The following is a 27,999-nucleotide window of genomic DNA, read 5'->3' on the forward strand; positions in this document are numbered from 1 at the left end:
ATATTTTCAGTTGGATCTCCCGAATTACTGGATCTCCTTATTATTTCTCACAGCGCCACAAGTTAATGTCAGCATAACGTATGAGAGCGGCGTGGAGTACTAAATGGAAGGTTAACTAATTTGCCGTCGGATACCCCTTTTGAGACCACGCAAATTTTGATGATTTCAAGTTGTTATTTTGCAGAGAATGGCTAAGAAATGTACACATTTTTAAAAGGCTCGCGCTGAGCTATCGTTCTGCTCATTAGATCTTTTGTCTGCCACTACCTCGTTGCCGTTGTCGTCGTGATTTGCTAAAAGTCCCTAGTCTCAGCCTTCGCCGGGATATTTTCTCTTTAATGGCAATACATTTCATTCCCTTAGCGCTTTTGCCAACTCTGGACTATAAATAAATACCAGCAAACTCAATCAATCAGTCGATCATTTCATAGTTTGAAATAAGGTTGCCTTATATATCCGAGCCATAGGCTCACGTGTAAAAACTTAAAAGCTGAGCACATCAAATATGAATTATAAACGAAATATGGTAAGTGTAAGAATATACAGATAAGTAATTATATTGAAATGCTTCGTTTAGACCACATTTAGACATAAAAATTGTATAAAGTAGTATTTTTACATTCCTTAGTTAGATTATCAAATTATGACAGTAAGAGAAAGCTGATTCCCAAAAAGTGACACCTTAAAAGCAAACGAATAATTAAATAATTTTCAGTGATGTTATTTTTATAGAGTGTTTCATCAAAAAGCGGAAATGATGATGTGACAACAGTGGGGGCTGCTGTCAGGATGTGGAGGACTAAGCAGAGTGAATGTAGAGCAACAATCGCCTCAGACTCCCCTCTGACCGACATTCCTAAGTATGCGTCAGAAATAGAGCAACAAGCGTTTAGCAGGATCAAGCAATGGAAGAACAGCTTTGATGTTCTTGGGGGGCGATTTCAGGAAATGGTTGCGAAGAAGGAAGAAGAATCATGGCGAAAGAAGAAGCCAAAAGTTTTAAACGTTCCCATGAACTTGTCTGGTCAAGAAATAGGACAACTGAGAAACAAAATACTTCTGGAGTGAAGCAAAAATCAATGGGGGCGGCAGTCATGAAGCCCTAGCTGGCAATGACGTCCTCCTTCCACCCACGCTTCCCATTCTTCGAGTTAAATTTCCAAGAAAAGCATCAATTGATCAGAACCCTGCAGATTTAAGGGCTCAAATGACGAAGGAATTATCACGTCGAGTTTCGTCTGTTTTGGACGACGAGGAGGCTACCCACTGCTATAGACCATCATCTTTAGTGCCAATATCCACAAAGAGCTCGCTCTGAGCCAAACATCAAAATGTTGATTACATACCCCACGGAACTGGTTATAAATTATTGGATCCTGATGGTATTTATGACTTGTTTAACTGGCACGAGTCCGAGAGAAAGCGCTTGAAAGCTGAGTTGGAGGGGTAACCGCAAGCTGACCTACAAGGACGACAGGTGGGGTATACCTATAGCAATGTGTGCTTTGACTGGTACGTGGCAGAGGAGCGGGTCAGCCTAAATCGCAACGGGTATTTTCTGTTTGTCTAAAATGAGAGGAAAAGGCTGTTTTATAGCCTTGACAGCAATATAGTAAAGCTGTGGGGACTTCAAAAACTCATCATTGGAGTGGTTGTGACTATGACTTTGCTAATTTTGACCAAAACTGTTTGAAGGACTACGCTCATCTTACCATCAGACCTCTCAAACCAATAGTTTTTGCACAACTCGTTCAAAATTAGAATGCAAATGATATGTTTCTCCACAGAAGGTTCGAAGAACACGAACGTAATTTCATAGACAGCCATTGCCTATAGCATTAACCTCAGCTAGAAGGAATTACAATAAAATTATGATTAACTAACTCCTCTTTGCTAAGAAAGTTGACTGCGAAAATGTGCAAGTCTTTGATAGGGATTAGTCATGCAGTAGTTTAGTCTTAGTAAATACATACTGAATAATCGCATTTACCAAGTGGAGTAGAGATGTTTTGATTCCTTTTTCATCATATTTAGGTGGTCATTGATAGAGACGATGTTAATAAAGTTCATCATTCGATGTTCAAAATAATGGAAGACATTTTTACGGGGACGATAAAGCGTTTCATGGGGTCAGAAGAGTCAGTAGTTACCGTAGCCACATCAGACAATGGAGGCAAAGCTAATTTATCCAACACGAAGGAAATTGGAGAGCAAACTCAAAGTACCATTTCAGGTCTGGCATATCGTGCTAAGAAAACTGCAAAGTCTTATTCAATAATACTATAACGCTGTGTAGAAAACCACTCCTTTCAGTTGCAAAATACTTTTACTGCAGCCCTGGAATCCAGGCTCCTAAGACAACGAAGCCAATTACCATTTAAGGTTTTTTACTAATATGGTGATTCAAATCCTGTAACCTCCTTTCCGCTTCTAGTTAAGTTTTAGTGCCAAGTTTTTTGTTTTGACAGGTCAGGTTTTTTGTGTCACAAAATTTTCCTCGTGAACCTTGACCATGTGTACTCGATCCAGGTCTCCTGACTCGCTCTCATAGACACATCTCAGTAGGGAAGAGGAAAATGTAGCATCAGCAAGCTGTCGAGGACATACATTTTTAAATTGTGGGGAGAGAATTGAGACGCTAAGGTGACAAGTTCGTGTTTGTAAAAGAGTTCTTTCCTTGAATCTTCAGAAACTAAAAAGAATGAAGAGCCTCAGGAGACTGATGACACGAAATCTGATATTGAAGTGGAAACTGCAGGGGTAAGTATTCTTTCTTTGTCAGTTCGGTTTCTTCTTTGAAGATCAAAGGAAAATGTTATCGTTAAACCAACCTGGTAGAATTTTAAAATGCCAAACAGCCAATAAGAACTCAACGTAGATACAACGAATGATTGCGCTGGCAAAAAGGTTGGGATGTCGGGCGAGTTTTATATTGCAATTACAGAGCACAATATGCAATACCAAGATTATTTTTGAATGCTATCGACAGGTCAGGTTTTTTGTGTCACAAAATTTGCCTCCTGAATCTTGACCTCGTGTACTCGATCCAGGTCTCTGACTCGCTCTCATACCTATAAACAAGCTTTATTACATCATGCACATCTCAGTAGAGAGGAGGAAAATGTAGCATCAGCAAGCTGTCGAGGACGTACATTTTTAAATTTTGGGGATAGAATTGAGACGCTAAGGTGAAAAGTTCGTGTTTGTAAAGGAGTTCTTTTCTTGAATCTTCAGAAACTAAAAAGAATGAAGAGCCTCAGGAGACAGATGACACGAAATCTGATATTGAAGTGGAAACTGCTAGGGTAAGTATTCTTTTTTTGCCAGTTCGGTTTCTTCTTTGAAGATCAAATGAAAATGCTATCGTTAAACCAACCGGGTAGGATGTTAAAATGTCAAACAGCCAATAAGAACTCAACGTAGATAAAACGAATGATTGCGCAGGCGAAAAGGTTGGGAAGTGGGACGAGTTTTATATTGCAATTTCAGAGCACAATATGCAATACCAAGATTATTTTTGAATGCTATCGACACTTCATAGGACTATTCCAATCTGAATAATAGAGCGGATTTTTCACTTAATAAGTATAAATTTTTTTTCGGTTAAGTGAAGGACGTACGCATACCTCTGGTGAAAGCATTTTTTCTCAAAGTGGAAGTATCAAGAGTCTGTCAAGTGAATCAAGTGCTGAGCTACCTTCGTCAGAATCCTCCTTGACAGGAATAAGTTTTCCCTCTTCCAGTGATGCTGTAGATGTATGTGACGATCCAAATACAAATGCATCAAGGAAGCTCAAGGAGCTATATTAACACTGCCGTTTCGGTTAACAGTAACTTAGTAAGTGCGTCGTTAAGTCAGGAGGCCGACCGAGAAAGTAATTGGGAGCGCAAACGGGAGACTGATGGTCTCACAACACGTGGTAAAGCTGATGGTCTCACAACACATGGAAACGTTGATGGGTCAGATAAAGATCAAATTGTTAGAATCGAAAGCATTGAGCTTTCCTTGAACACAGACAAGACGACGCAAACGAAGACATAGTCGCAAGTCCAGAGGAAGGGCTATGCGACAAATTTCCAACTTTCCACTCGTCTAAAAATACAACTGAGCCCAAAGAACTCACCGGGCAGACTATAAGTCTCATAGCCTTTGATAGCAGTTATCAGGGTCAGATCCGAGGATTTGAGGAAACTTTTGAAAATAAGACAGCTGTTGAGCATATGTTGCAGCAAGAGTTGGAGACTTTAGAAAACGAGCTGAACGTTGTCAAGGAGACGGCAATAGGTGAACTATTAGAAACGTCAAACTCGTCTGAAGAAGCAAGTCTACTATGTACCTTTAAGACTGAATCTACTGACACAGCGAATGAACCCCTTTACCTGAGGGAACAGCATGAGAACTCTGACGAAAAAGTCTATCAAAAGAAGATCCAAGAGCTACAAGAAACTCCTCAAAGGAAAATAGTTTATGGGGAAGTGTTAGAGGAAGAAATGAAGTGTTTAAAGAACGATCTGAATTATTGTTAAGAGCAACTCTGAATACTGATTCAATCAGTGCGCTAAGAAAAAGGAAAAAATTCAGGAATTACTTATCAGTACTCAAGACGTGACCTCCCTCAACTTTGAATTGCGCCGGGAAATTAACCAGAAAAGTAAAGTTATAAACGAAGGAGACGAGGAAATAAAAAGACTTATCAAAAGTACGACTGAAGCAGAGATACTACTCCGAGAGGTAAAGTAGAAACTTTTAGAAGCTCACAAGGAGGCAGAACTTTTGAAACCAGAGTTGGCGCAAATGAAGAAAGATAAAAGGTCGATCGCTTTCCAAACTGATGGTAAGGTTCTCACAAAGTCTGACATTCCAAATGACAACCTAAGAACAACTTACCAAGAAAAAACACGCTTTCTCGTTTCTAATCCGGCGAACAAGTCTTACCATCGAAAGTTGAATATTCAACGCTTCACCAAGGGTTCATGAGCTTAGCCAGCAAGGATAAGAGGCAACAAAGCACGGTTGATAGAGAAGAGATAGCAACTAGTGGCAGGAAAGCAAAAAGTACGTTTTCCGCAAAAGATGGAAAGAAGGGAACCCAATCACTATGGTTACCTACGAGAGCCTTTCTGGAATCAAACTGTCCAATGACGCATACGAAGACGAACATCAGATTTATACGTCTAACCTAGACTCACTTGCACTGGAAAGTGCATTTGTCAAGAATTTAATGTCGCAAATCAGTGGTATAAAAACAATGGCATGATTGTTAACGAGAAAAAGCACCAAGCTCTAATCCTGGGAAAAAACTGAGCACAATTTTTGTTTCCCAGTAAATAATTCGGTAGATATATTCGGAATGACAATAGATAATAGGCTTTCTTCTAATAATCACGTATCAGTCATCTGTAAGAAAATAAATAATCAATTTCACGTAATGCTTAGATTTCAGAAACTTATTAATAAGGAGACGCTATTGAAGCTTTATAAAGCCTTTATTTTGCCGCATCCTTACTACTGTTCTTCTGTTTGGCATTTCTGTGGTGCGCGCAATGCCGACAAAGTAGATAATCTAAATAAGTGCATTCTTAGGTTATACTACAGGACTACAGCTCTCCATATGACATTTTACTATGCAAAGTTAACAGAAAATCTCTATTCATTAGACGCCTCCAGAACTTCACGATCACGTTATATAAGACTCTGTTCTTTACGAATTATCCAGGTTATTTAAAAGATATGTTCAACGCACGGTCTTCATCCTACAATTTGCGCGGAAATCATATCATGTCCCTTCCCAAACCAAAAACAACGACATACGGTCTGCACTCTTTTTCATACTTAGCTAGCAAAATATTGAACTCTCTCCCAAACACTTACAAAACATTAAATTTTCTATAATTCAAGCAGGAGATCTTTAGATATGAAGCTTTTCCACAGTAGATCTACAAGTTATATTTCCCTCTGCATGCATAATGTTGTATATAGTTTATAAATAATATTGGAATTGCAAGATAGCATATTTTCATTTTATTTTAGCTTATTTTTCGAAGAAATTAGCTCTACAGCTACACTGAATTTCGAGCATAAATAAAGTATATGTCTGTAATGACCAGAGATTCAGAGAAAACTAAGAAAGCTGTAAGAGAATGGCTCAATAATATCATACGGGAAGCCAATAATAAATTGGCCAGAGAGCAAAACAATCAGTAATTTGGAAAGCACTGACGACATTGAAAGGAAAAAATACTTTGATGGAGGAAAAAAAGAACAAGTCACTCTCTGAGAGAGACAATAGCTTCCCTTCAGGAAAAGATCTCGAACGATGGTTCAAAACTTACCGAGCAACACCACGAAACCTCTTCCTCTCGCCTGGGAAAAAAACCAGGAGTCTTGGCAGACAGGAGCCCTTTAGAACAGCTGAACATACCACAAAATAATTTTTTGTTTCCCAAGCAAAACTTGGCAGCTAAACAGCATGCTATACAACAGGATGAAGTGACCCCGGTTAGAAAAGACTTAAACCTGGCGACTTACAATTCACTTGATTCCTGTGTTGAACCATTTGATTTCCCCTTTTTTACCCGTTTCGACGTCGTAGACTTTTCAACCGCCGACCCTATTGACTCTGTTGAGCCATTTAGTGAAGATTATCTTCCGTGGTTAGATTAGATACCGGACAAACATGGAGGAATTACGGCGAAAAGTTAGGAGGGAGGGTCAACATTCTACACACAAAGTCAGTCTCAACAAATTCCTCTCATCAAGCGTTGCAAAGAAACGAAGCTCAAGGAATTCAAAATTGAACGACCCATAGGTATGCCATATTAGAATCTTGATACGCGGACGAATTATGCTTTGTAACATCACAATCAAGCAATGTTACTTTTTGTTTAGAATTTTTAAATTTCAGAGGTAAGCCATGCTCAAAGGGAAAGTCACAATATTTCTTTCGTTTTAACATTGTTCATTGTTCGCCAAAGGCGAAATGAATATTGATGAGTAATCCCTGGATGAATTCGACACTATTCACTGACCCTGAGACGAATAATTATTTTAGTATAATTGCTCAGGTGCTTTTGAATTCTGTTGTAAATTTGTTTCGTGGTTGAAACCATTGTGTAATCGTTTTGATTACTGGAACCTATTTCATTCTAATTCCGTCAGAATTAAACAGGCTCATAATTTAATCTAATCCACCAAAACTTTTTGTCTCTTTTAAAAAGTGTTTGGAAAGTGTTAAGCTACATACTATCTTTTCTGCTCTTCACAATTGAATTTTATTTTATCGCGTTTCCTACTCCTTGCGTAACATGAGAGTGAGTTAGCAAGGGGACGGGAACGGGAACGTTATTTCAGAACGGGAGAGCGCGCGGATAGTCTGGACAGGACACTTTTTCGACTTCCGGTGTTGGCATTATCGTTCTATTCAACAAATTCAGGGCATCATTTCGCTGGTTTTCCCGTCGCGATCGAAACGCGTGGGATTTACGTAAATTGTGCACTTGTAAATAATAATGTTTGGAATTAATCCAAAACTCTTTTCCAGGATAAGTAGGTCCCCTTCCTTCTCTTATTCAGTGTATTTGTGAAAATTTATCGCTAAACTTTTGCAAAGTGGCTCTAAAATTTGACAGATGAATGAACAGACGCGAGACTAGAATAGAATAATTTTGTAAAAAGTCCAATTGTCCATGAGGATTCCAATCAAAATCTTACTTTCATTATCAGTAATTATCCTCTGTTTTCGCTTGTTGCATAATTCTCAAAGAAGATAAATTCCTTGTCCCTAGAGCTGTCTATGAAACCGAAACTTTGTGATGGCGATCTTTAAAGAGCCAGGGTTTGGATATTCAAGAACAAAGATAGCGCTGAAGTCTCGTCGCAACGACTGCTAAGTCACTTCTGAATCACAACGGGGCAACGTACCCGACCCAATTCCTTACCGGTCTTTTTACTGCGTGCGTCGTTGTCGTGGATGGCAACGGTTAAACTCATTGGAAGTTATCTCCTAGAAGAGATCCTTTTTGGATTTCCCGGAAAAACGCAAAACATAGAAATTAATGAGATCTGGAGTTGGATTTCTTAATTGAGATCCACTTTGAGGATGGATTTCTCAGCGATGAAAGTCGTTCATGGATTTCATGTTTACCGCCAAATCCGAATTCCCGATTTCAAAATCAAAATCCAGATTTCTTTGAACACGGCGTCTTCTTTTTGATTGGCCTAGACTAGCTCTCGACCCAGTTTCGTAGCAGCCACGTTCAAAATGGCGGACGAGCTGCGTGAATGTAGAACTGAAAGCACCGATGTCGCACTGAATAGTCGGTTTATTTCGACAGTTAAGTTACATTTGATGACGGATGATGATGACTTATGCTAAAAACTCGTCTCATCTTCACATTGTACATCGGATGTGTGAAGTAACGTCTTTCTATCATGATGAAATTCTAATGTTTACCAGGAACCACTTGACAGGTGAGAGATCTTCAAAGAACTTTCAACCGATTCAATGTCTATGAAATGTATCTTATCACATAGGAACGATACTTATTCAACTTCTAACAAATGTTGCACTGATTACTAAGGAATGGGGTGATGGCAAAACAATGACCTTCAGTCCATTGACTTAACCCCGTTGGACAACTCAAATGAACTACCATAACACGCACCAACCCTTCGATATTTTTTGTTTTGTTTTCGTACGTCACAACGAACTCCACGAAATGTAAGCGATTATTTTAAACATTCAAAATCCTCTCTTCGAAATGTAGCGTGATCGAAGTCATGTTACATTCAATATCGGTCACGAAGTAAGGAAAGAAATCGATAATATTAAATGCCCTTTAGTATATAGATTGACGCAAATATAAAATATATTTTCCATGTACATGAGTTGGCATGGCTATGTTTGGAAGGAAATTATATTTATAGGTTTTGCACACCCATTTTAAGCCGCATTGTGGACATATTTATGGTCTAGAGGAGCAGTACCTTTTTTCCTTTTCATTTTTTCTGATTTTCTTATTCTAAATGAATTTAAGATGGAACAATCTGATGTATAATTTGTGGGAAAATCAGGCAAATTTAAATGACATAGACTCGAAATGTTCCTTGAGTCGTTTCTTTCAAGATCTTAATTTGCATCCTCAAATAAAGGGCTATGTGCATGCTTTTAGCTTATCTTTTTTCCCCTTTGAAGAATTTTTTAAATCCCTAATTTAAAGGAGAAAAATGGTACACCAAAATTATACAATAAACATTATAATTAGGTCACTGTACTCATTCAAGATCTAAAGACCAGTGTATCTTTTTACCCGGTCCATGGATTTAAAAGCAATACCATGTTCTTGGAATGTGCAGATCCTCATTCCCCCGATTACATGATTTTAATGCACAATACAGGATGCGTGGTGTTAAACTGAGGAATCACCTCAATATTTGCATGCATTTTAACTCTGAATCAAGACATTAACAATTGGTTGAGCTGCATGGAGTTTTTTATGGTCTCATTAAGGCAAGAAAGTGGGGGTTAGTTAATTTCCAAGTAGGCATGTTATTCACAATGTGCAAATTGTAGTTTGGTACAGTGTGGTTGAACTCACAGCAGCTGAGAACAAATCCTTTAAGTAAGAGAGTGAAGAGCTTGAAGTTGTGCTAAGGACTAGACAACACTGCTTCTTCCTTCATGTAAAACTGACATACATGTATGCAAAGGCTCCTTTGACAGAAACTCACTTTTTTCATGTCTTGTTCTCCTTTTAATATTTGGTCCTTCAACAAGTTTTTGCTCAAAGTGTTGAAGTAATGTTGGTCAATATAACTGATGCAGAGCAGGAAAACCTTTTTGAAAATTTTCAACAGGTGAGGAAAGTGTAAAGATGATAAAATCTGCATTCATCATTCAACCAGAATCAAATCAGGATTTTTATGTTAAATCAACATTTAAGTCCTGTTATTTTTTCCTCCCTTAACTGTTTTCATTTTATGAACATTTTTCTTAAGTTTGGTTGTTTTTTCCCTTGGTCCAATTGGCTATAAAAACCAGGTATATAATTATATATTATATAATTATATACCTGGTTTTTATAGTTTTTACAGGGTAAGCAGTGGCCAAATTATTCTAGTCATTTGGGTGAATTTGTTTTCATGGCATAATATATTTATAATAATTATAATAATTAAATGCTGATTTTTTTAAAGGCAGATTGAAGTGATAATGATGCTGAGATGACTTAAGCAGCAAAAGTTTGGGTGCAATGGACAACATGCCAGGTTTGTTGGAACTTTTTTAAGGAAGCTACTTCATGAAGGCAAAAATGAAAAAATTCTTGGGTAATCTGTTCTAAATATTTTGGTAATGTGATCTGTCTGTGATTAAGTAAAGCAAAATCACTGTTGAGAATGACAAGAGGAAACCATTCTTTTTTTTTTTAATAAATGTAAAACTAGGAGAAGAACACAGCAATGAGAAAAGACAGAGTAAAATATAATACATGTATCATGACTTTTCTGACACATTGATGGTCTCATTTTAAATGACAGGTTTTTTAATCCTAGTGCTCAATTGGCTCAGTTCAAGCCTAGTTATCAGATAGTTTCTTAAAAAGTCTGCCAATAATTTTTGTAGTTCTCCATGAGCCTTCATTTTACTACACCTTGTATCTTAAAATGTATGTGGAATATTATAATTGTAAATGTGACATTCACATGAATTTTGCCAGCATTATTGGAGACATTATGGTCGAGTGGTTGGGGCACTTGACTTGTGCTCTTGTGGTTCTGAGTTCAGCTCTTCACCCTGTTGCTCACTGGATTTGTTTTTGGTTGCTCCTAGTTTAACTCCCAGGTTCCGCTTTGTAAAAAGCCAACTGGTCTGCCTGTGTCCAAAATATCACAAGTTGTCGATAAGGATTCTCACTTCAGATAACCAAGGGCATTACTGGTAAACATTGCTACCTCTATGGTGAGTGTTTTTTTTTCTTTGCGTCTTAAATTTTAAGATTTCACAAGTTACTTAGGTTCTACAGACAAATTACAGAGCGTAGAAAAGAAGTACCGTTGGAATCACCCACTATTCGGGAAAGTTGATTGATGAACACTGTGAACTTGAAGAACCAAAACACATAGAGTGTCCCCTATGACTGCTCATCATAAAAGAATTAATTATTGATGATACTTTCGCAGAAGATGTGAAATAGTTGGATTCCCTCTTGCACATGTAAAAATGAACTTCAGACGTGTTGCGGAAACAGGAAGAGCAAGAAATGACCATTAAGAAATGTAGGAACAAAGTGGACTGTATGACTGATGAAATTAAAATGTTTCAAAGAATTACGACAAAGGATGTTACACCTAAACAAGTGAGTAATAAGATAGCATGAACTAATGAGTCAACTGTTAAAATCAATAGCTTTTTTTACTGTTTTTAAAAACAGGTACTGTACCAAGTGATCAGTACCGTAATGATTCGATTTGGCGCCCTCATGCTAAAGCACTCCTTCTGTGATAGGCACCCCCTTTCTAATAAGGTCCCTCTCTAATAAGCACCTTCTCTAAGAAGCACTCCTTCTAATAAACGCCCCCTCTAACAAGCACCCTCTCTTTAATAAGCACCCCCCCTCTGATGAGCAACCCCCTCTGATAAGCACCCCCCCTCTGATAAGTATCCCCTCTTTAATAAGCGCACCCTCAAATAAGCACCTGCACATTCGAAGGTGGTTCATCTTCCTTTAATTGCTTTCTTCAAACCGATTGTTCCTCGAGAGTCGATCAGATTCCAACTGTATTCATAGAGCTAGTGGCTGACCACTTGGCGGGCCCCCTTACTTGAATCATTAACAGTTGTATAACTGAAGCATACTTCCCAAAGCTTTGGAAGATCGCCAGAGTGTCGCCCATACCCAAGGTAGACAACCCAACGACCAATGACGAACTAAGACCAATCTCGATATTACCGGTGTTGTCTAAGGTGTTCGAAAGGTTGGTCGGCTGGCAGATGTCGGAGTTCGCAAATAGCGCCTCTCTTCTTCGTGATAACATTTCCAGTTTCCGTGAAGGAAACTCTACCACTACTGCCCTTCTTGGAATAAGAGATGATATAAAGCTCGCTATGAAAAGGAAAGAGGTCACCTTGATGGTTCTCACCGATTTTTCTAAGGTTTTTGATACGGTTTGTTTCAAGACGACGCTAAAGAAATTCTACAAACTCGGCTTCTCCAAAAATTATTTAAAGTGACTCCTCAGCTATTTATCTGGTGGAACACAATTCGTACAAATTGATGACACTAAATCACACCACAAATTGTCACAGTTTGGAATACCTCAAGGATCGATCCTCGGGCCGATGATCTTCAATTTGTATGTATCAGACCTCCGAGACAACCTCGATCTATCCACATCTTGTTCTCAGTACGCTGATGACACATCCCTCTACACCCACTGTGCAGTAAGGGAATTGGAATCAACGACGTGCGATTTAAACGAATCCCTTACCAAACTTGGATCATGGTCTTAGGACTCTAATCGTACCTTTAACCCTAATAAGACCAAAGTAATGGTTCTCTCCACCCAGCAAATGTCATCCCATCACAAATTAGCAGATTGCGCACTTAATTTCACTGTCGGAGACAACTCTCTTGAGCGAGTCGAATCTAGAAAGTTGCTCGGGTGCTCGTCGACAGTAACCTCAAATGGGACGACCGTATGAAACATTTAGCTGCTTCATGTTATGGTACCTTAGCCACGCTTAAAAAAGTCAAGAACTTCACTAATTATAAGTTGAGAAAGGACCTTGCCGAATCGTTAGTTCTATCACGCTTAGACTTTAGTGACATTGTATTTTACCCGCTCAGTGAAAATCTGCTTTAAAAGCTTCAGTATATTCAGTTTTCCGCTGCCAGCTTTGTCACAGGTCACTATGTGAACTCTGTGAATTCTCTATTTAAATTAGGCTGGTTACCAATGAGTGAGCGTCGGGACTGGCATTTACTTAAAGCAGCACACGAAGCCCTGTATGACGAACATTGGCCCAGGAATATGAGGCTTGAAACTGTACAACACGGTAGATGCTTACATTCCAGCGAACCTATTAACCTTAAAATACCACTGGAGTCAGGCACATTTCAAGACTGTGCCGCTAAGCATTTTAACTCCCTCCTGGCTGCGGTGAAATCCTGCCCGGACTTTAGCACCTTTTCGAAAGAAACTCATAAAATTTTAAAAGCTGCAGTAGATATTTCGTAGAGATGCGCATGTAGATATAATTATAAGTAATTCTGATTTATAGCATTTTTTTTTGGTTAATTTTATTGTAATATCCAATTTTATGTTTGTGTAACAGATGTAAAGCCATTTTACCCATGGAAATGCTATTAATAAACCGTTATTACTATTATTATTTTTATTATTATTACTATCATTATTATTATACATTCAAAAACAGTGGTCTTAGTCTTAGTCTCCCAGCTATAATTTTCATGTGTGAGCATAGTTCCTTCAAACGAGTGATCACGCCTTCAAATTTTGCGACGACGATTTCTTGGCTGTTCCGGCGTTCTGGCCAGGAAAGATCCAGGGACAGCATTTCCGTTCAACAGTCTTCTTGGTCGGTTTCAAATAAACATCAAAGCTTTGTTTCGCATAATTTTCTGTTTCTCGAAAATTTAAAGGGCCGTGTCCCTTAATAGCGCCCCGTTTCGAATAAGCGCCCTCCCTTTAGATATCAAGAGTAAATAAGCGCCCCGGGCGCTAAATCGAATCATTACGGTATGTACAAGAAAATTCAATATCTCTGAGCTCTTTCCATACTTGAATTTTTCAAAGCTAATTCCAACAGGAAACTCTACACAGGCTGTATTGACAGTTGGACACGAATGGCCAATCAGATTGCTCATTAGCTAAGTAATGGGCCAACAAGTTTTAGATTGATGACAGGTAACATGACACACGTTCATGCTACCAAAAACTCAACTGAACTTCGAAAGAGTGTCCATGTCAACCCAATTGTCAAGTTCAAGGTGTCTAAAAAACACGATTAGTTAATTGATCAGATCACCCACGTCTCATGAAAATACCAAAAGATACCATAGGAGAAGGAAAAAAAAACTCCTTTTCGAAGTATACTAAAATGACCAGGGTTTGTAGATACACTTTTTTGACAAAGTGCGAGGTCAAGATGGCTGAATAGTATGAGCTTAAGTCCTTTAGTTTTGAGGTTTTTGTCTCGGTCTATAACAACAATTTGACGAAAATATTAAAATCCCGCAATCCTGTACACCCGAAAAAAATAAATCTGAATGAAAAATAATAATAACAAACTCGCCAACGAAACTCTTTCTTTCTTTTTCTTTTTCTTTTTTTTCTTTTTCGCTGTCTGCAACACTGTCGTAAAAACTTTCACAATAAAAATGTTTGCCATTAAAAAGGGGAAAAGGTAGAGATAAAACCTCAATCCTGCCTTATCAACGCGCTTTAATACAGTAAAAAAGAGGTTGCATGTAAATATACATGCTAGTGGGCTACTAAACTTTCTAATAAATTTATTTTTTTCCAGGGCATAAAGATGTTTTTTGGGAAAACGTCGTGGTCAATTTAGCAATGGCAAAGAAGAAGTTTGAAAGACTGCTAATTCACTCATTTGAGCCATATTTGATAAACTTCTTCATGGACATACACAGCTATTGTTCTCAACTGAGGCCCTTGACCTATTGTCAGAGTTAAAAAAAATTGATTTATAAATAAATCAATATCATCACTTCATGATCTCTTGGTCGACTTTGGTTTCATGTGCAGCGCCCTCATTCATTTGTGTACAACTCCCTCAATTCTTTCCGGCTTGTTTGGTTAGTTGCTCAATCTAAGACTACCTGACAGCACTGTCCAATTAATCATTACTTTCATTTTGTCTTTCTAAATTGTTTGTTTGTGTTTGAAGATATGTGAAGAGGAGCCCTGTTGTGAGGGAATTTTGTTTTCAGATTTCCTTTAACCAGCTTAAAGATCAGTATCAGCTGAATGGAAATTCCATCTCCAGTTTTAAAAACCATATAATTTTCGTCTAAATAGGAAGTACATTATTATAAGATAATGACTTTGACTGCGCTTTGTGATTTTCAGATTTCTCTTACCAGCTGAAGAATATCAGCTGAATGGAAACTCCATCACTAATTCCGAAAACCATATAATTTTCATCTCAGCTAGGGAGAAGTACATTGTTATGAAATGATGACATTGACCACGCTTTGTCTCCCAATGATGATCTGCCTTAATAAAATGGATGCTACAAAAAACATATTTTTTTGGTACGACTAATGATCTTTTCTTTTTTTATGGTCAGAGCAGCAGCTGCTTTTGAACCGCTCGATGTGGTTTTCGCGAGTCGATAGCTTGCGGCCAGATTACTATGTTGACTTTGAAAATGGCAGCGTCAATAGTCAACTTCTTACCTCTTGAATTTTTTTGGCTTTGAAATCTGAAAACACGGTAGTAGAAATGTAATTTTTAATAAACTTTTATAAACAAAGAAAGAAATCACTCGGTTTCAGTTCCTTTAAGAAGAATAGATAGTATTGTTGTCTTCCACTGCCGTCATCAAACCAGTGATCATCAAAGAGGTAAGTCTATAATAGTTGGATCGGTTCTTTTAAACCTCGTCTATCGGCCTATCTGCGTATATCGATCACTCAAATGCATTTTGCTGAAGGTGAATCAAGAATGATTTTAATGTTTCAAGAGAGAATAAAGGCCATTATTTTCTCTTGACTATTTCAAGTGTTATTGTCGGTGAGAAAATTTCCCAGAAAGTGGAGACATCGGTGAGCCAATTTTGAAGAAACTTACTGCCGAGGATGGCCTTAATTAGATAGTTGAAAAGCCTTAAAGTTGTTGGCTATATAGAAAAAATCATTCTATTCAAGAGTCCAAAATAACCGCGAATACTGGTGGAGTATTGGGAAAAAGGCGCTAATTTCTGGGTGCTTTCGATTGGTAAATCCCGATAAAAATTATGAAATACAGATTTTGCAGTAAAAAAATTAATAGCAAAAACAGATTTCGACGCTGAAAAGTCTGTCCTTAAGGTCGATTTCCACTAAAAAAATCAGAGCTCATTTTTTTTCGTTTAATAACCACCGGTTAACCTCATTGAGACCCCTCCTTGAAGAGATCCTTTTTGGATTTCCTGGAAGAACGCAAAACATAAAGATCCATGGGATCCGAGGTTGGATTTCTTAATCGAGATCCACTTTGAGGATGGATTTCTCAACGTTGAAAGTCGTTCTTAGACTTCATGTTTTACCGTAAAATCCGAATTCCCGATTTCAAAATCAAAATCCAGATTCGTCGAAGTTAAGCACCCAGATTTCTTTTAACACGGTGACTTCTTTCTGATTGGCCTAGACTAGCTCTCCACCCAATTTCTTAGCAACCACATTCAAAATGGCGGACGAGCTGCCATGAATTTATAACTGTTTAGGAACCGATGTCGCACCAAACAGTCAGTTTATTTCGACAGTTTTGTTACATTTGATGACGTATGATGATGACCTGTTCTAAGAACTAGTTTTGTCTTCACTTTGTACATCGGATGTGTGAAGTAACGTCTTTCTACCATGATGAAATTCTAATGTTTACCACGAACCCCTCGACAGGTGAGAGATCTTCAGAGAACTTTTAACCGACTCAGTGTCTATGAAATGTATGTTATTACATAGGAACGTTTCTTACTCATGTTTTAACAAATGTTGCACTGATCACCAAGGAATGGGGTGATGGACAAAACAATGAGCTCCAGTCCGTTGGACTTAACCCCGTTGGATAACTCAAATGAACTCTTCGATTTTTTTTGTTTTGTTTTCGTTAGTCACAACAAACACCTCGAAATGAAAGCGATTATTTTGAACATTAAAAATCCTCTCTTTGAAATATAGCGTGATCCAAGTCGTATTACATTCTTCAATATTGGTCAGGAAGTAAGGCGGGAAATCGATAATATGAACTGTGACCTTCAGTATATGGATTGACGTAGATGCAAAATGTATTTTCCATGTACATCAGTTGGCATGGCTATGTTTGGAAGGAGATTATATTTATAGGACTTGCACACCCATTTAAAGCCGCATTGTAAACATATGTATATATGGTCAAGAAGAGCAACACTTTTTTTTTGTTTACTAATTTTCTTATTCAAAATGAATTTAAGATTGTATCATGGTGATTTATTGCAAGAATGATTGCTCATTAGGGGTTCTTAAGCATTGAAATAAGAGCTAAAAGATAATAGACGGTTAATCTCTTTTTACAAAATTCAAATTTTTGATTGGGGTCTTCAAAGTTGACCTCAGTAGCATTTAAATGTAAATTGGCCAATTTGTCTTATCGGATTTTTAATTTAGCTAAGTTAGACATTGAGAGACCTATGAGTTTCAGTTGTGCTCTGCAGGCATCAAGTGGTCTCCCCAGAAAAATTTTAAATTAGAAGGCAGAAATTGTAATTTCTCTTGCTTTTGCAAGACCTCACCAAAGTTAATCTTTTGCAATAAGTTTCATAATCAGTTATCCCATAGCATGTTTCAGTGTCCACTGGAACACTTTCATGTAGATAAAGAGACTTAAGAATGTTTGTAATTAATAAACTGTGTAGTGTGGAAAATTAATTTGAGAAGAAACTAAATGAACCTTAATTTGTAAAACTTCTTTCAAAATCAAGAATTTGTGATTTTTTTGTCAAATGAACATTTAATTCCTGTTATTTTTTTCTGGTTTAGTTTTCATTTTCTATCTTTTCTTGAGTTTGTTTGTGTTTTCCCTTGGTCCAATTGGCTCTAAAAACCAGGTATGTATATATAATGGGTAAGCAATGGCCAAATTAATCCAGTCATTTAAGTGACTCTTTTACACAGCATGAGACAATTAAATGCTAATACTTTTAGAGGCAGATTGAAGTGATGATGCTGAGATGACCTACCCTCAGCAGACAACATACTGGATTTGTATAAACCTTTTTTAAGGAAGCCACATCCTGCAGGTAAAAATGAAAATTCTTGGGTAATCTGTTGGACTAGAATGTTGGTTATGTGATCCGTATTTGATTAAATAAAGCTAAATCACTGTTGAGAATGACCAGTTGATATCATTCTTTTTTTTTTTAATAAGTGTAAAACTAGGAGAAGTACCCAGAGATGAGGAATGATAGAGTAAAATATAATAATGTGACTTAACTGACATATTGACAGTGTCATTTTGATTAAAAGGTTGTTAAATACTAGTGCTCAATCAGACTCAGTTTATTCCCAGTAGCTAAATGGGTTCTAAAAAAGTCTGCCGATGATCTTTGTTGTTTTCATTATGCCTTCATTTTACTACTAAAAGCTGGTATCTTCAAAAAAAAATATATGGAATATTATTGCTGCTATGACATGCATGTGAATTTTATGAGCATTAAATTTTGGAGGCATTGTGGTTGAGTGGTTAGGGCACTGGACTAGTCTTGTGGTCTCAGGTTCAGCTCTTCACTTTTTTGTTCTTGGTTGCCCTAAGTTTAACTCCTAAGCTATGCTTGTAAAAAGCTTACTGGTCTGCCACATGACTAGTTATGATCTTTGTTTTTACAATGTTTATTTACAATTTGTGTGAATTGGCTCTGAGAAGCCCTACTGGGGAAGTGGTCAGTGATTATTATTATCATTATTATTATTATTATTTAATAACTCATTGAACCTTCTGATAACAGAAATGAGGGAAGCAAGAATCTGAAGAGGATCACAAACTTCAGAAAGAGAAAAAGGATATTATTAGGTGAGTCTCACTTCATGGGGAGTTCTTCTACCCTGCAAAAGGTTTTCTATTTGTTAAAAAAAATTGTCCATCTTCTATGCAGACATCTGCTTGTCTCTATTGATGACAGAGCCCTTTCTACTTCACACATACTAATATAATAATTTTTTTTTTTCATTGTTCTCTTACAAAGTTCTAAAGGAAAGTCAAAACTGTTCCCTCATAATATATTTTCAGAACACTGGCAATTTATTAAAGACTATAGAATGTTTAAGGCACAATTGCCAGCTGAAGACTGCATAAGAGACACACAGAATGGTAGTGTACCAAAAATTCATCCAGCATGACCCTTGCGCCAGAGAAAAGAAAGCACTTTTAATTGTAGTTAGCACTGATGGGGCGGGGCACCCTTGATTAAGTCCAAGAAGTTTAAGAAGCCACTTATTTGTTTTCTTGTGGAGTTACCTCCCCAAGAAAGATACAAATTTGAAAACATCCTACTTACTGGACTGTGGCATGGGAAGTCTAAACCACATTTGCCACCATTTTTGAAACATTTTACCAGTGAATTATTCAATATGGCAAATGGTAGTAATTTTAACAATGAAACATGTGAACTTGTGTCATCAGTGTGCAAAATCCAATCTGTTATACCACACCTGCCTGCCAAAGCCTTGCTAATATCATAATAATATCAAGCAGCACAATGGTAAATTTGGCTGCAGTACATGCAAACATCCAGGGAGGTACAGTCATTCTGATGGGCAAATACATGTAAGGCTGTATGAAAACTGGCCTTCTGGTGCTGTGGCTGTCAGAACAGCACAAGAAACCAGGATGTTTGGGAGAATTGTGGAGGCAAGAGGCACCACAGTGTTTGGCATTAAAGGAGAAAATGTGTTTTGTTGATTGACTGACATTTCAGACAATTTACCTATTGACTGGATGCATTGTGTTTGCAAAGGCATCCTGAAAAGACATGCAGCTATTCAAATGGTGGTTCAATCTTCAGTATGCTGCAGATTCAAACAGTTTGCTAGGAATTAGTCATGAGCTAGACAACATGTTCCTTTCTATCAAAGTGCCACATGACTTTACCAGAAAGCCATGTAGTATTGCTGAATTAAAACACTGAAAAGCATCAGAATTTCGTTTGTTTGCCCTCTTTGCTGGACTGCCATGTCCTCAATATGCTGCACTTTCTGATGAATTTGGCACAGACCACTTTTATCACTTTGCACTATACTGCTCTTCATTTCCTGCACTCAGTTCCTATTTCCAAACCTTGTGTAGAGGAGGCTCAAGTTTTGGTTGATAACTTTGTGAAACTTTTACCAAGTCTTTATGGTATTGAAAAGTGTACATACAATTCCCATGCTTAATTCCACTTCTCTTTCCAAGAGTTCTTGGCCATGGTTCCTTAGCACTTACTTCTGCATTTGTATTTGAAGCATTTATCACTCACCTTGTAAATCAGTTCTCTTGAACAAGGGGACTCCCAAAGAAATTAAATGGTGGAAAAACTAGGAGTAAGCCTAACCTACAAGGTGCATGTTCCACAGAAATGCAAATCCACACCCAGTGCTACTAGGTTTGCAAAACATCTTCTTGGTGAAAGGCCCAGTGTTCAGTATACAGATGGGAGAATCCTGCTGTATGAACCTGTGCACTTTGAAATGCTGACACAGTTTCAAAATGTCTTTTTTACAGCATTTGGAAGTGGTCCTGTCCCAGAATACTTGGTTTCCTAAAGGGTGACAAAAGATCATGTCACCTTCCACAGCATGATGTATCCTAGAAAAGGAAATTCGTGCAGCTACCTTGTCCAGTTTTGTGCACATGGGAGGAAATGCAGTGGTAGAGTGGTTTGCTACTTCCTCTTCTAAAATGTTGCCTATGCATTGATCACAGAGTATGGCTTGAATGGATTGATTGTTTGCCTAGACCTTCCTTCACCACAGGATGTAGTCCTGAAGGAAATTGTTCATCAAAATGTAATTGTCAACATTTTATACATTCAAGAAAGCGAAAGTCTCTTGCATGTGAAATATGTTGATGTTATCAATAGGTGTCTTTATGTTCAAGGCAAGGATGGGAAAGGTTTTATTACCTTTCTAGAAACTTCCCATGAACATGATTAGTAATTATTTTCAACTAGCTGTTTAGTGTCTTTCATACTCAATCATCAAATGTAATCTGAACTATCTGTCCAAATTTAATCTTTTAATACTGTAAATGTTAGGTTTCCTGTGCACTAGGCCCTCTCTCTGCCGAGGTTTTTTCATTCAACACAAAGGTCAAACCTCAGTGCATGTGTGTTTTTATTGCTTGTTATTTTTGCCTTTATTCTTTGGATGATCTTTTAACTGGACTTACATTGAAGGAATAGAACATCACGGAACCATTATGGATATTGTTGCAATTTTTAAGGTCATGGACTTGGACACTTGCTTGTTTGTAAGGATTTCTCATACGGTATTGTATTCAAGCAGGGTGCTGAGTGTAGTTGATCAGATCAAATAAATTGTGGAATTGACACCGAATTGATGACTCTTACAAATACCATTATTCCAGTGGAACAATTACCTCTTTAGAAAGGAGGTGATAGGCACTTCCTCTGTAATAAGCACCCTCTCTTTGGTAAGCACCCCCTCTCTAATAAGCACCCCTTCTCTAATAAGCACCCCCTCTCTGATAAGAACCCCCTCTCTAATAAGCACCCCCCTATCTGATAGGCACCCCTCTATAATAAGCACCTCCTCTCTAACAAGCACATCCTCTCTAATAAGCACCTCCTCTCTAATAAGCACCTCCTCTCTAATAAGCATCCCCTCTCCAATAAGCACCCCCTCTCTCATAAGCACCCCCTCAAATGAGCACCCCTTCTCTAAGAAGCATCCCCTCCCTAATATGCACGCCCCTCTTATAAGCACCTGCTCTCTAATAAGCAGCCCCTCTCTCATAAGCACCCCCTCAAATAAGCACCTCCTCTCTTATAAACACCCTCTCTCTAATGAGCAACCCCTCTCTAGAGAGCACCTCTCTGATAAGCACCTCCTCTTTAATAAGCACCCCTTTTAAGCATCCCCTTCAAATAAGCACCACCTCTCTAATAAGCACCCACTCTCTAAGAAGCAGCCCCCTCTAATAAGCTCCCCCCTCTTATAAGCACCCCCTCTCGTAAGCACCCCCTCAAATAAGAATCCCCTCCCTCAGAAGCACACCTCTCTTATAATCACTCCCACTCTAATAAGCATCCCCCCTCTTATAAGCACCCTCTCTCTCCATGTAGTTTTCGTCTAAGGTACTAAGAAGTACATTATTATAAGATGATGACATTGACTGCGCTTTGTGATTTTCAGATTTCTCTTACCAGCATAAGGATAGCAGCTGAATGAAAATTCCATTACCAGTTCTAAAAACCATATCATTTTCATCTCAGCTGGTGAGAAGTATATCATTATGAAATGATGACATTGACCACGCTTTGTCTCCCAATGATGATCTGCCTTAACAATTAGATGCCACAAAAAATTTATATTTTTGATGCGAATAATGATCTTTTACTTTTTATGGTCAGAGTGGCAGCTGTTTGTGAACCGCGCGATGTGGTTCCGCGAGTCGATAGCTTGCGGCCAGATTACTATTTTGACTTTGAAAATGGTAGCGTCGATCGTCAACCTCTTACCTCTTGAATTTTTTTGGCTTTGAAATCTGAAAACACGGTAGTAGAGATGTAATTTTTAGATACACTTTTATGAGCTAAGAAAGAAATCACTGGTTTCAGTTCCCTTAAGAAGGTTAGACAATATTGTTGTCTTTCCACTGCCTTCATCAAACCAATGATCATCAAAGAGGTTATTCCATAATAGTTGGATCGGGGCTAACGCTCGAAACGTCAGCTTTTTTACCCTTTACGGTGGCTAATTTACGTTTTCAACCCAGTTGTTAACACTAAATTACCTGCTATACTCTCCCACCGACGCAGCACCACAGTTTCTTTAGAAACTTACCCCTTTATTCATTTGTCTTTTAAACCTTGTCTATCGGCTTATATGCGTACATTACTCAAATGCATTTTGTTGAAAGTGAATCATGAGAATGATTTAAATGTTTCAAGAGAAGATTAAGGCCATTATTTTCTCTTTAATGTTTCAGGTGTTATTGTCAGTGAGAAAATTTCCCAGAAAGTGGAGACATGGATTAGCCTACGTGTAGCCGTAAACTTCCTGTCGAGGATGGCCTTAATAGATAGTCGAAAAGCCTTAAAGTTGTTGGCTATATAAAAATAATCATATTTCTATTCAGAAGAGTCCAAAATAACCGCGGATATTGAGAAAACTGCTTTAAAGTTCTGGGTGCTTTCGATTGGCAAATCCGGATTAAAATTTTGAAATACAGATTTGCAGTAAAAAATGAAAAGCAGAAACGGATTTCGACGCTGAAAAATTTGTCCCCAAGGTGGATTTCCATTAAAAATCCAAAGCTAATATATATATATATATTTTTTTCGCTTTATAGCCAACTGTTAACCACATTGAGACCTCCTAGAAGAGATCCTTTTTGGATTTCCTGGAGAAACGCAAAACATAGAAATCCATCAGATCCGGAGTTGGATTTCTTAATTGAAATCCACTATGAGGATGGATTTTTCAGCGTTGAAAGTCGTTTTTAGATTACGTGTTTTGCCGCAAAATCCGAATTCCCGATTTCAAAATCAAAATCCAGATTCGTCGAAGTTAAGAACCCAGATTTTTCTTAAAACGGTGTCTTCTTTCTGATTGGCCAAGACTAGCTCTCGACCCAGTTTCTCAGCAACCACATTCAAAATGGCGGACGAGCTGCCACGAGTTCAGGATTGAATCGATGTCACACTGAATAGTCAGTTTATTTTGACAACTGTATTCCATTTGATGACGGGTGATGATGACCAATCCTAAAAATCGTCTAATCTTCACTTTGTACATCGGATGTGTTCAGTAACGTCTTTCTACCATGTTGAAATTCTAATGTTTACCAGGAACCCCTCGACAGGTGAGAGACCTTCAAAGAACTTTCAACCGATTCAGTGTCTATGAAATGTATGTTATACATAGGAACGTTACTTACTCGTCTTCTAAAAAATGTATCACTGATCACGAAGGAATGGGGTGATGGACAAAACAATGATCTCCAGTCCACGGACTTAACGCCGGTTGGATAACTCAAATGAACTATCCTAACATGCACCAACCCTTCGATTTTTTTTGTTTTGTTTTCGTTAATCACAACAAACACCACGAAATTTAGGCGATTATTTTAAACATTCAAAATCGAAATGTAGCGTGATCCAAGTGATGTTACATTCTTCAATATCGGTCACGAACTAAGGCGAGAAATCGACAATTTTAATTGTCCTTAAGCCTCAGTATATAGGTTGACGCAGATGCAAAATGTATTTTCCATGTACATCAGTTGGCATGGCTATGTATGGAAGGACTTGCATATGTTTTGGAGGACTTGCACTTCCATTTTAAGCCGCATTGTAAACATATTTATGATCAAAAGAGCAACACCTTTTATTCTTTTTGTTTAAAGATTTTATTCTAAATAAATTTAAGATTCTATCATGGTGATTTATTGCAAGAATAACTGCTTATCACAGGTTCTTAAGTATTAAAATAAGAGTTAAAAAATGACGGAAAGTTAATCCTTTTTTTACAAAATTCAAATTTTTGATTGGGTTCTTCGAAGTGGACCTCAAAAGCATTTAAATGTAAATTGGCCAATTTGTCTCATCAGATTTTTAATTTAGCCTAGTTAGACATGGATGAACCCAAGTTTCAGTTGTGCTCTGCAGGCATCAAGTGGTCTCCCCTGCAATTTTAAGTCAAAAGGCAGAAATTGTAATTTCTGTGTTTTTTGGAATAATTCTCACCAAAGTATCTTTTGCAACAAGTTTCATCGTATTCAGTTATCCCTTAGCATATATCTGTCCTCTGGAACACTTTCTTGTAGACAAAGAGACTTGAGATTGTTTGTTATTTATAAACTGTGTGGTGTAGGAAATGAATTTGAAAAGAAACTAAATGAACCTTAATTTGTAAAACTTCTTTATTTTAAAATGAAGAATTTGGGATAAATTGGAACAAGTAACAGATTGTCTCTGTTATTGAGTGCCTTTTAAACTATAACAGAAGCACTTTGAAGATTGTAGTCACCTTTGCTTTTCTTTTTTGTGTGAATGAATTAAAACTGGAAAACAGAAGAGCATTCAGTATCTTTCTTTTAAAAGACAAATTTAGTTAAGGCAATTTCTCTGAAAAATAATCGCTGAATAATTTTCCTTAAACTTTCCTTAAATGTTCTTTACAAATGTCTGTTTGGAAAAATAAATTAATTTTGAAAAAGATAAGTCAATGTGCTTGTTTAGGAGATTAAATAATGGGCCAAACATACGGTTCAGCGGTTCACAGTACATTTTGCTACAGGTAGAAGCTAAGGTTTTTAAAGTAACCCTTGAAAATAACTTGATACAGTACATAGAAAGTTTGGAGCATATGGAACAATTTCATATATAAATTGTAGGAAAATCAGGTAAATTTAAACAACATAGACTCAAAATGTTCCTTGTGTCAGTCCTTTCAAGATCATAATTTGAATCCTTGAGTGAAGGGCCAATTTGTGCCTGCTTTTAGCTTATCTTTTGTCCCCTTTGGAGAGTTTTTTTTTAAATCCCAAATTTAAAAGGGGATAAATGGTAAATGAAAATTATGCAATAAAAAGTTTTGGTCACCGTGCTTGTTCACAGAGCTAAAGATGGTCATACCTCTTTACCTGGTCCATGGATTGAAAAACAATACCATGTTCTTGGAATGTGTGTGCGCGCATTCCCCAGATTTTTAATGTACAATTCAGGATACGCTGTGTTAAAGCAAGGAATCACCCCAACATTTTCATGCATTTTAACTCCGAATCAAGACACAAATAATTGGTTGAACTGCATGGAGTTTTTTCTTTCTGGGCTCGTCAAGGCAAGAAAAATAGGGGTTAGTTAATTTCCAGGTAGGCATGTAATTGACAAAGTGCAAATTGTAGCTCAGTACAGTGTAGTTGAACTCATAGCAGCTGAGAACAAATCCTTTAAGTAACAGAGTGAAGAGCTTTAAGTTGCTCTAAGAACTTGGTAACACAGCTTCCTTCATGTAAAACTGACATGTATGTGAAGGCTCCTTTGACAGAAATTCACTTTCTTCATGTCTTGTTGTCCTTTTAATTTTTAGTCCTTCAACAAGTTTTTGTTCAAAGTGTTGAGGGAACATTGGTCAATATGACTGATGCAGAGCAGGAAAACAACCTTTTTTGAAAATTTTCAACAGTTGAGGAAAGTGTAAAGATGATAAAATCTGCATTCATCATCCAACCTGAATCAAATCAGGATTTTATGTTAAATCAACATTTAAGTCCTCTTTTTTCCTTCTTAACTGTTTCCATTTTATATTTTTTCTTAAGTTTGGTTGTTTTTTCCCCTTGGCCCAATTGGCTATAAAAACCAGGTATACAATTATATAACAGGGTAAGCAGTGGCCAAATTAATCCGGTAATTTGGGTGGATAATTTTTTTTTTCATGGCATGAGATAATAAAATGCTGATATTTTTAAAAGCAGATTGAAGTGATGATGATGCTGAGATGACTTAAGCAGCAAAAGTTTGGTTGCAATGGACAACATGCCAGGTTTGTTTGAACTTTTTACTGGAAGCTACTTCATGAAGGCAAAAATAAAAATTCTTGGGTAATCTGCCCTAAATATTATGGTAATGTGATCTGTCTGTGATTAAGTAAAGCAACATGAGTGTTGAGAATGACAAGTGGATACCATTCTTTTTTACAATAAATGTCAAATTAGGAGAAGCACTCAGCAATGAGAAAAGATAATTATAGTGAAATGTAGTACATGCATCATGACTTTTCTGACACATGGATGGTCTCATTTTGAATGACAGGTTTTTTAATCCTAGTGCTCAATTGGCTCAGTTCAAGCCTAGTTGTTAAATAGTTTTTTAAAATAGTCTGTGAATGATCTTTGTAGTTCTCCTTAAGCCTTCATTTTACTTCACCTTGTATCTTAAAATATATGTGAAATATTATTGTAAATGTGACATTCGCATGAATTTTGTCAGCATTATTGGAGACATTGTGGCCAAGTGGTTGGGGTGCTTGACTTGTACTCTTGTGGTCCTGAGTTCAGCTCTTCACCCTGTTGCTCACTGGATTTGTTTTTAGTTGCCCCTAGTTTAACTCTTAGGCTGTGCTTTGTAAAAAGCCAACTGGCTTGCCTGTGTCCAAAATATCACAAGTTTTCAATAAGTATTCTCACTTCAGATAACCGAGGGCATCGCTGGTAAACATTGCTACCTCTGTGGTGGCTGTTTTTTCCCTTTGCATCTTAAATTTCAAGATTTCATAAGTTACTTAGGTTCTACAGGCAAATTACAGAGCGTAGTAAAGAAAAACCGATGGAATCACTCACTATTCTGAAAAGTTGATTGATTAACACTGAGCTTGAAGAACCAATACAGACAGAGTGTCCCCTATGACTGTTCATCAGAAAAGAATTAATTATTGATCATACTTTCGCAGAAGATGTAAAACAGTTGGATTCCCTCTTGAACTCAAGCCGTGTTGCGGAAACGGGAAGGGCAAGAAATGGCCACTAAGAAATGTAGGAACAAAGAGGACTGTATGACTGATGAAATGAAAATGTTTCAAAGAATTACTACGGAGGATGCTACGCCTAAACAAGTGAGTAATAGGTTAGCATGAACTAATGAGTTAACTGTTAAAATCAATAGCTTACCAAGTGATCAGTACCGTAATGATTCGATTTGGTGCCCTCGTGCTAAAAGCGCCCCCTCTGTGATAGGCACCCCCTTTCTAATAAGCACCCTCTCTAATAAGCACCTTCTCTAATATAATAAGCACCCCCCTCTGACAAGCGCCCCCTCTAATAGGCACCTGCACATTCGAAGGTGGTTCATCTTCCTTTAATTGCTTACTTCGAACCGATTGTTCCACGGGAGCTGATCAGATTCCAACTACATTCATAAAGCTGGTGGCTGACCACTTGGCAGGCCCCCTTGCCAGGATCATAAACGTTTGTATAACTGAAGCATACTTCCCAAAGCTTTGGAAGATCCCTAGAGTGTCGCCCATACCCAAGGTAGACAACCCAACGACCAATGACGAACCAAG

At 37.6% G+C, this 27,999-nt stretch overlaps 2 protein-coding genes across 6 annotated transcripts in view; both read left to right on the forward strand.

The window, feature by feature from the left end:
• Positions 1–8,239: 8,239 nt before the first annotated feature.
• LOC149050755 (uncharacterized) overlaps positions 8,240–27,999 on the forward strand; it is a 29,071-nt gene continuing 9,311 nt past the window's right edge. The window contains exons 1-3 of one of the 5 annotated variants that reach the window (XM_089198340.1): positions 8,240–8,470; positions 10,196–10,267; positions 27,388–27,549. In XM_089198340.1, the coding sequence (XP_089054466.1) occupies positions 27,454–27,549 (96 nt within the window). In that variant the 5' untranslated portion in view covers positions 8,240–8,470; positions 10,196–10,267; positions 27,388–27,453. Of the gene's footprint in view, positions 8,471–9,572; positions 9,857–10,195; positions 10,268–23,582; positions 23,801–27,387; positions 27,550–27,999 lie in introns of those variants that run through there. The other 4 variants (XM_089198343.1, XM_089198342.1, XM_089198341.1 and 1 more) reach the window with 4 other exon arrangements.
• On the forward strand, positions 19,162–21,302 carry LOC149050756 (uncharacterized; the record flags this gene model as incomplete). The annotated part of the gene is made up of 2 exons (XM_089197776.1): positions 19,162–19,449; positions 19,906–21,302. Coding segments are annotated over 2 exons (531 nt in total), but the record flags the coding sequence as incomplete, so codon positions are not given.

This window comes from Pocillopora damicornis, chromosome 2 (assembly GCF_964200805.1).
Source record: "Pocillopora damicornis chromosome 2, jaPocDami1.2, whole genome shotgun sequence".
NCBI lineage: Eukaryota > Metazoa > Cnidaria > Anthozoa > Scleractinia > Pocilloporidae > Pocillopora > Pocillopora damicornis.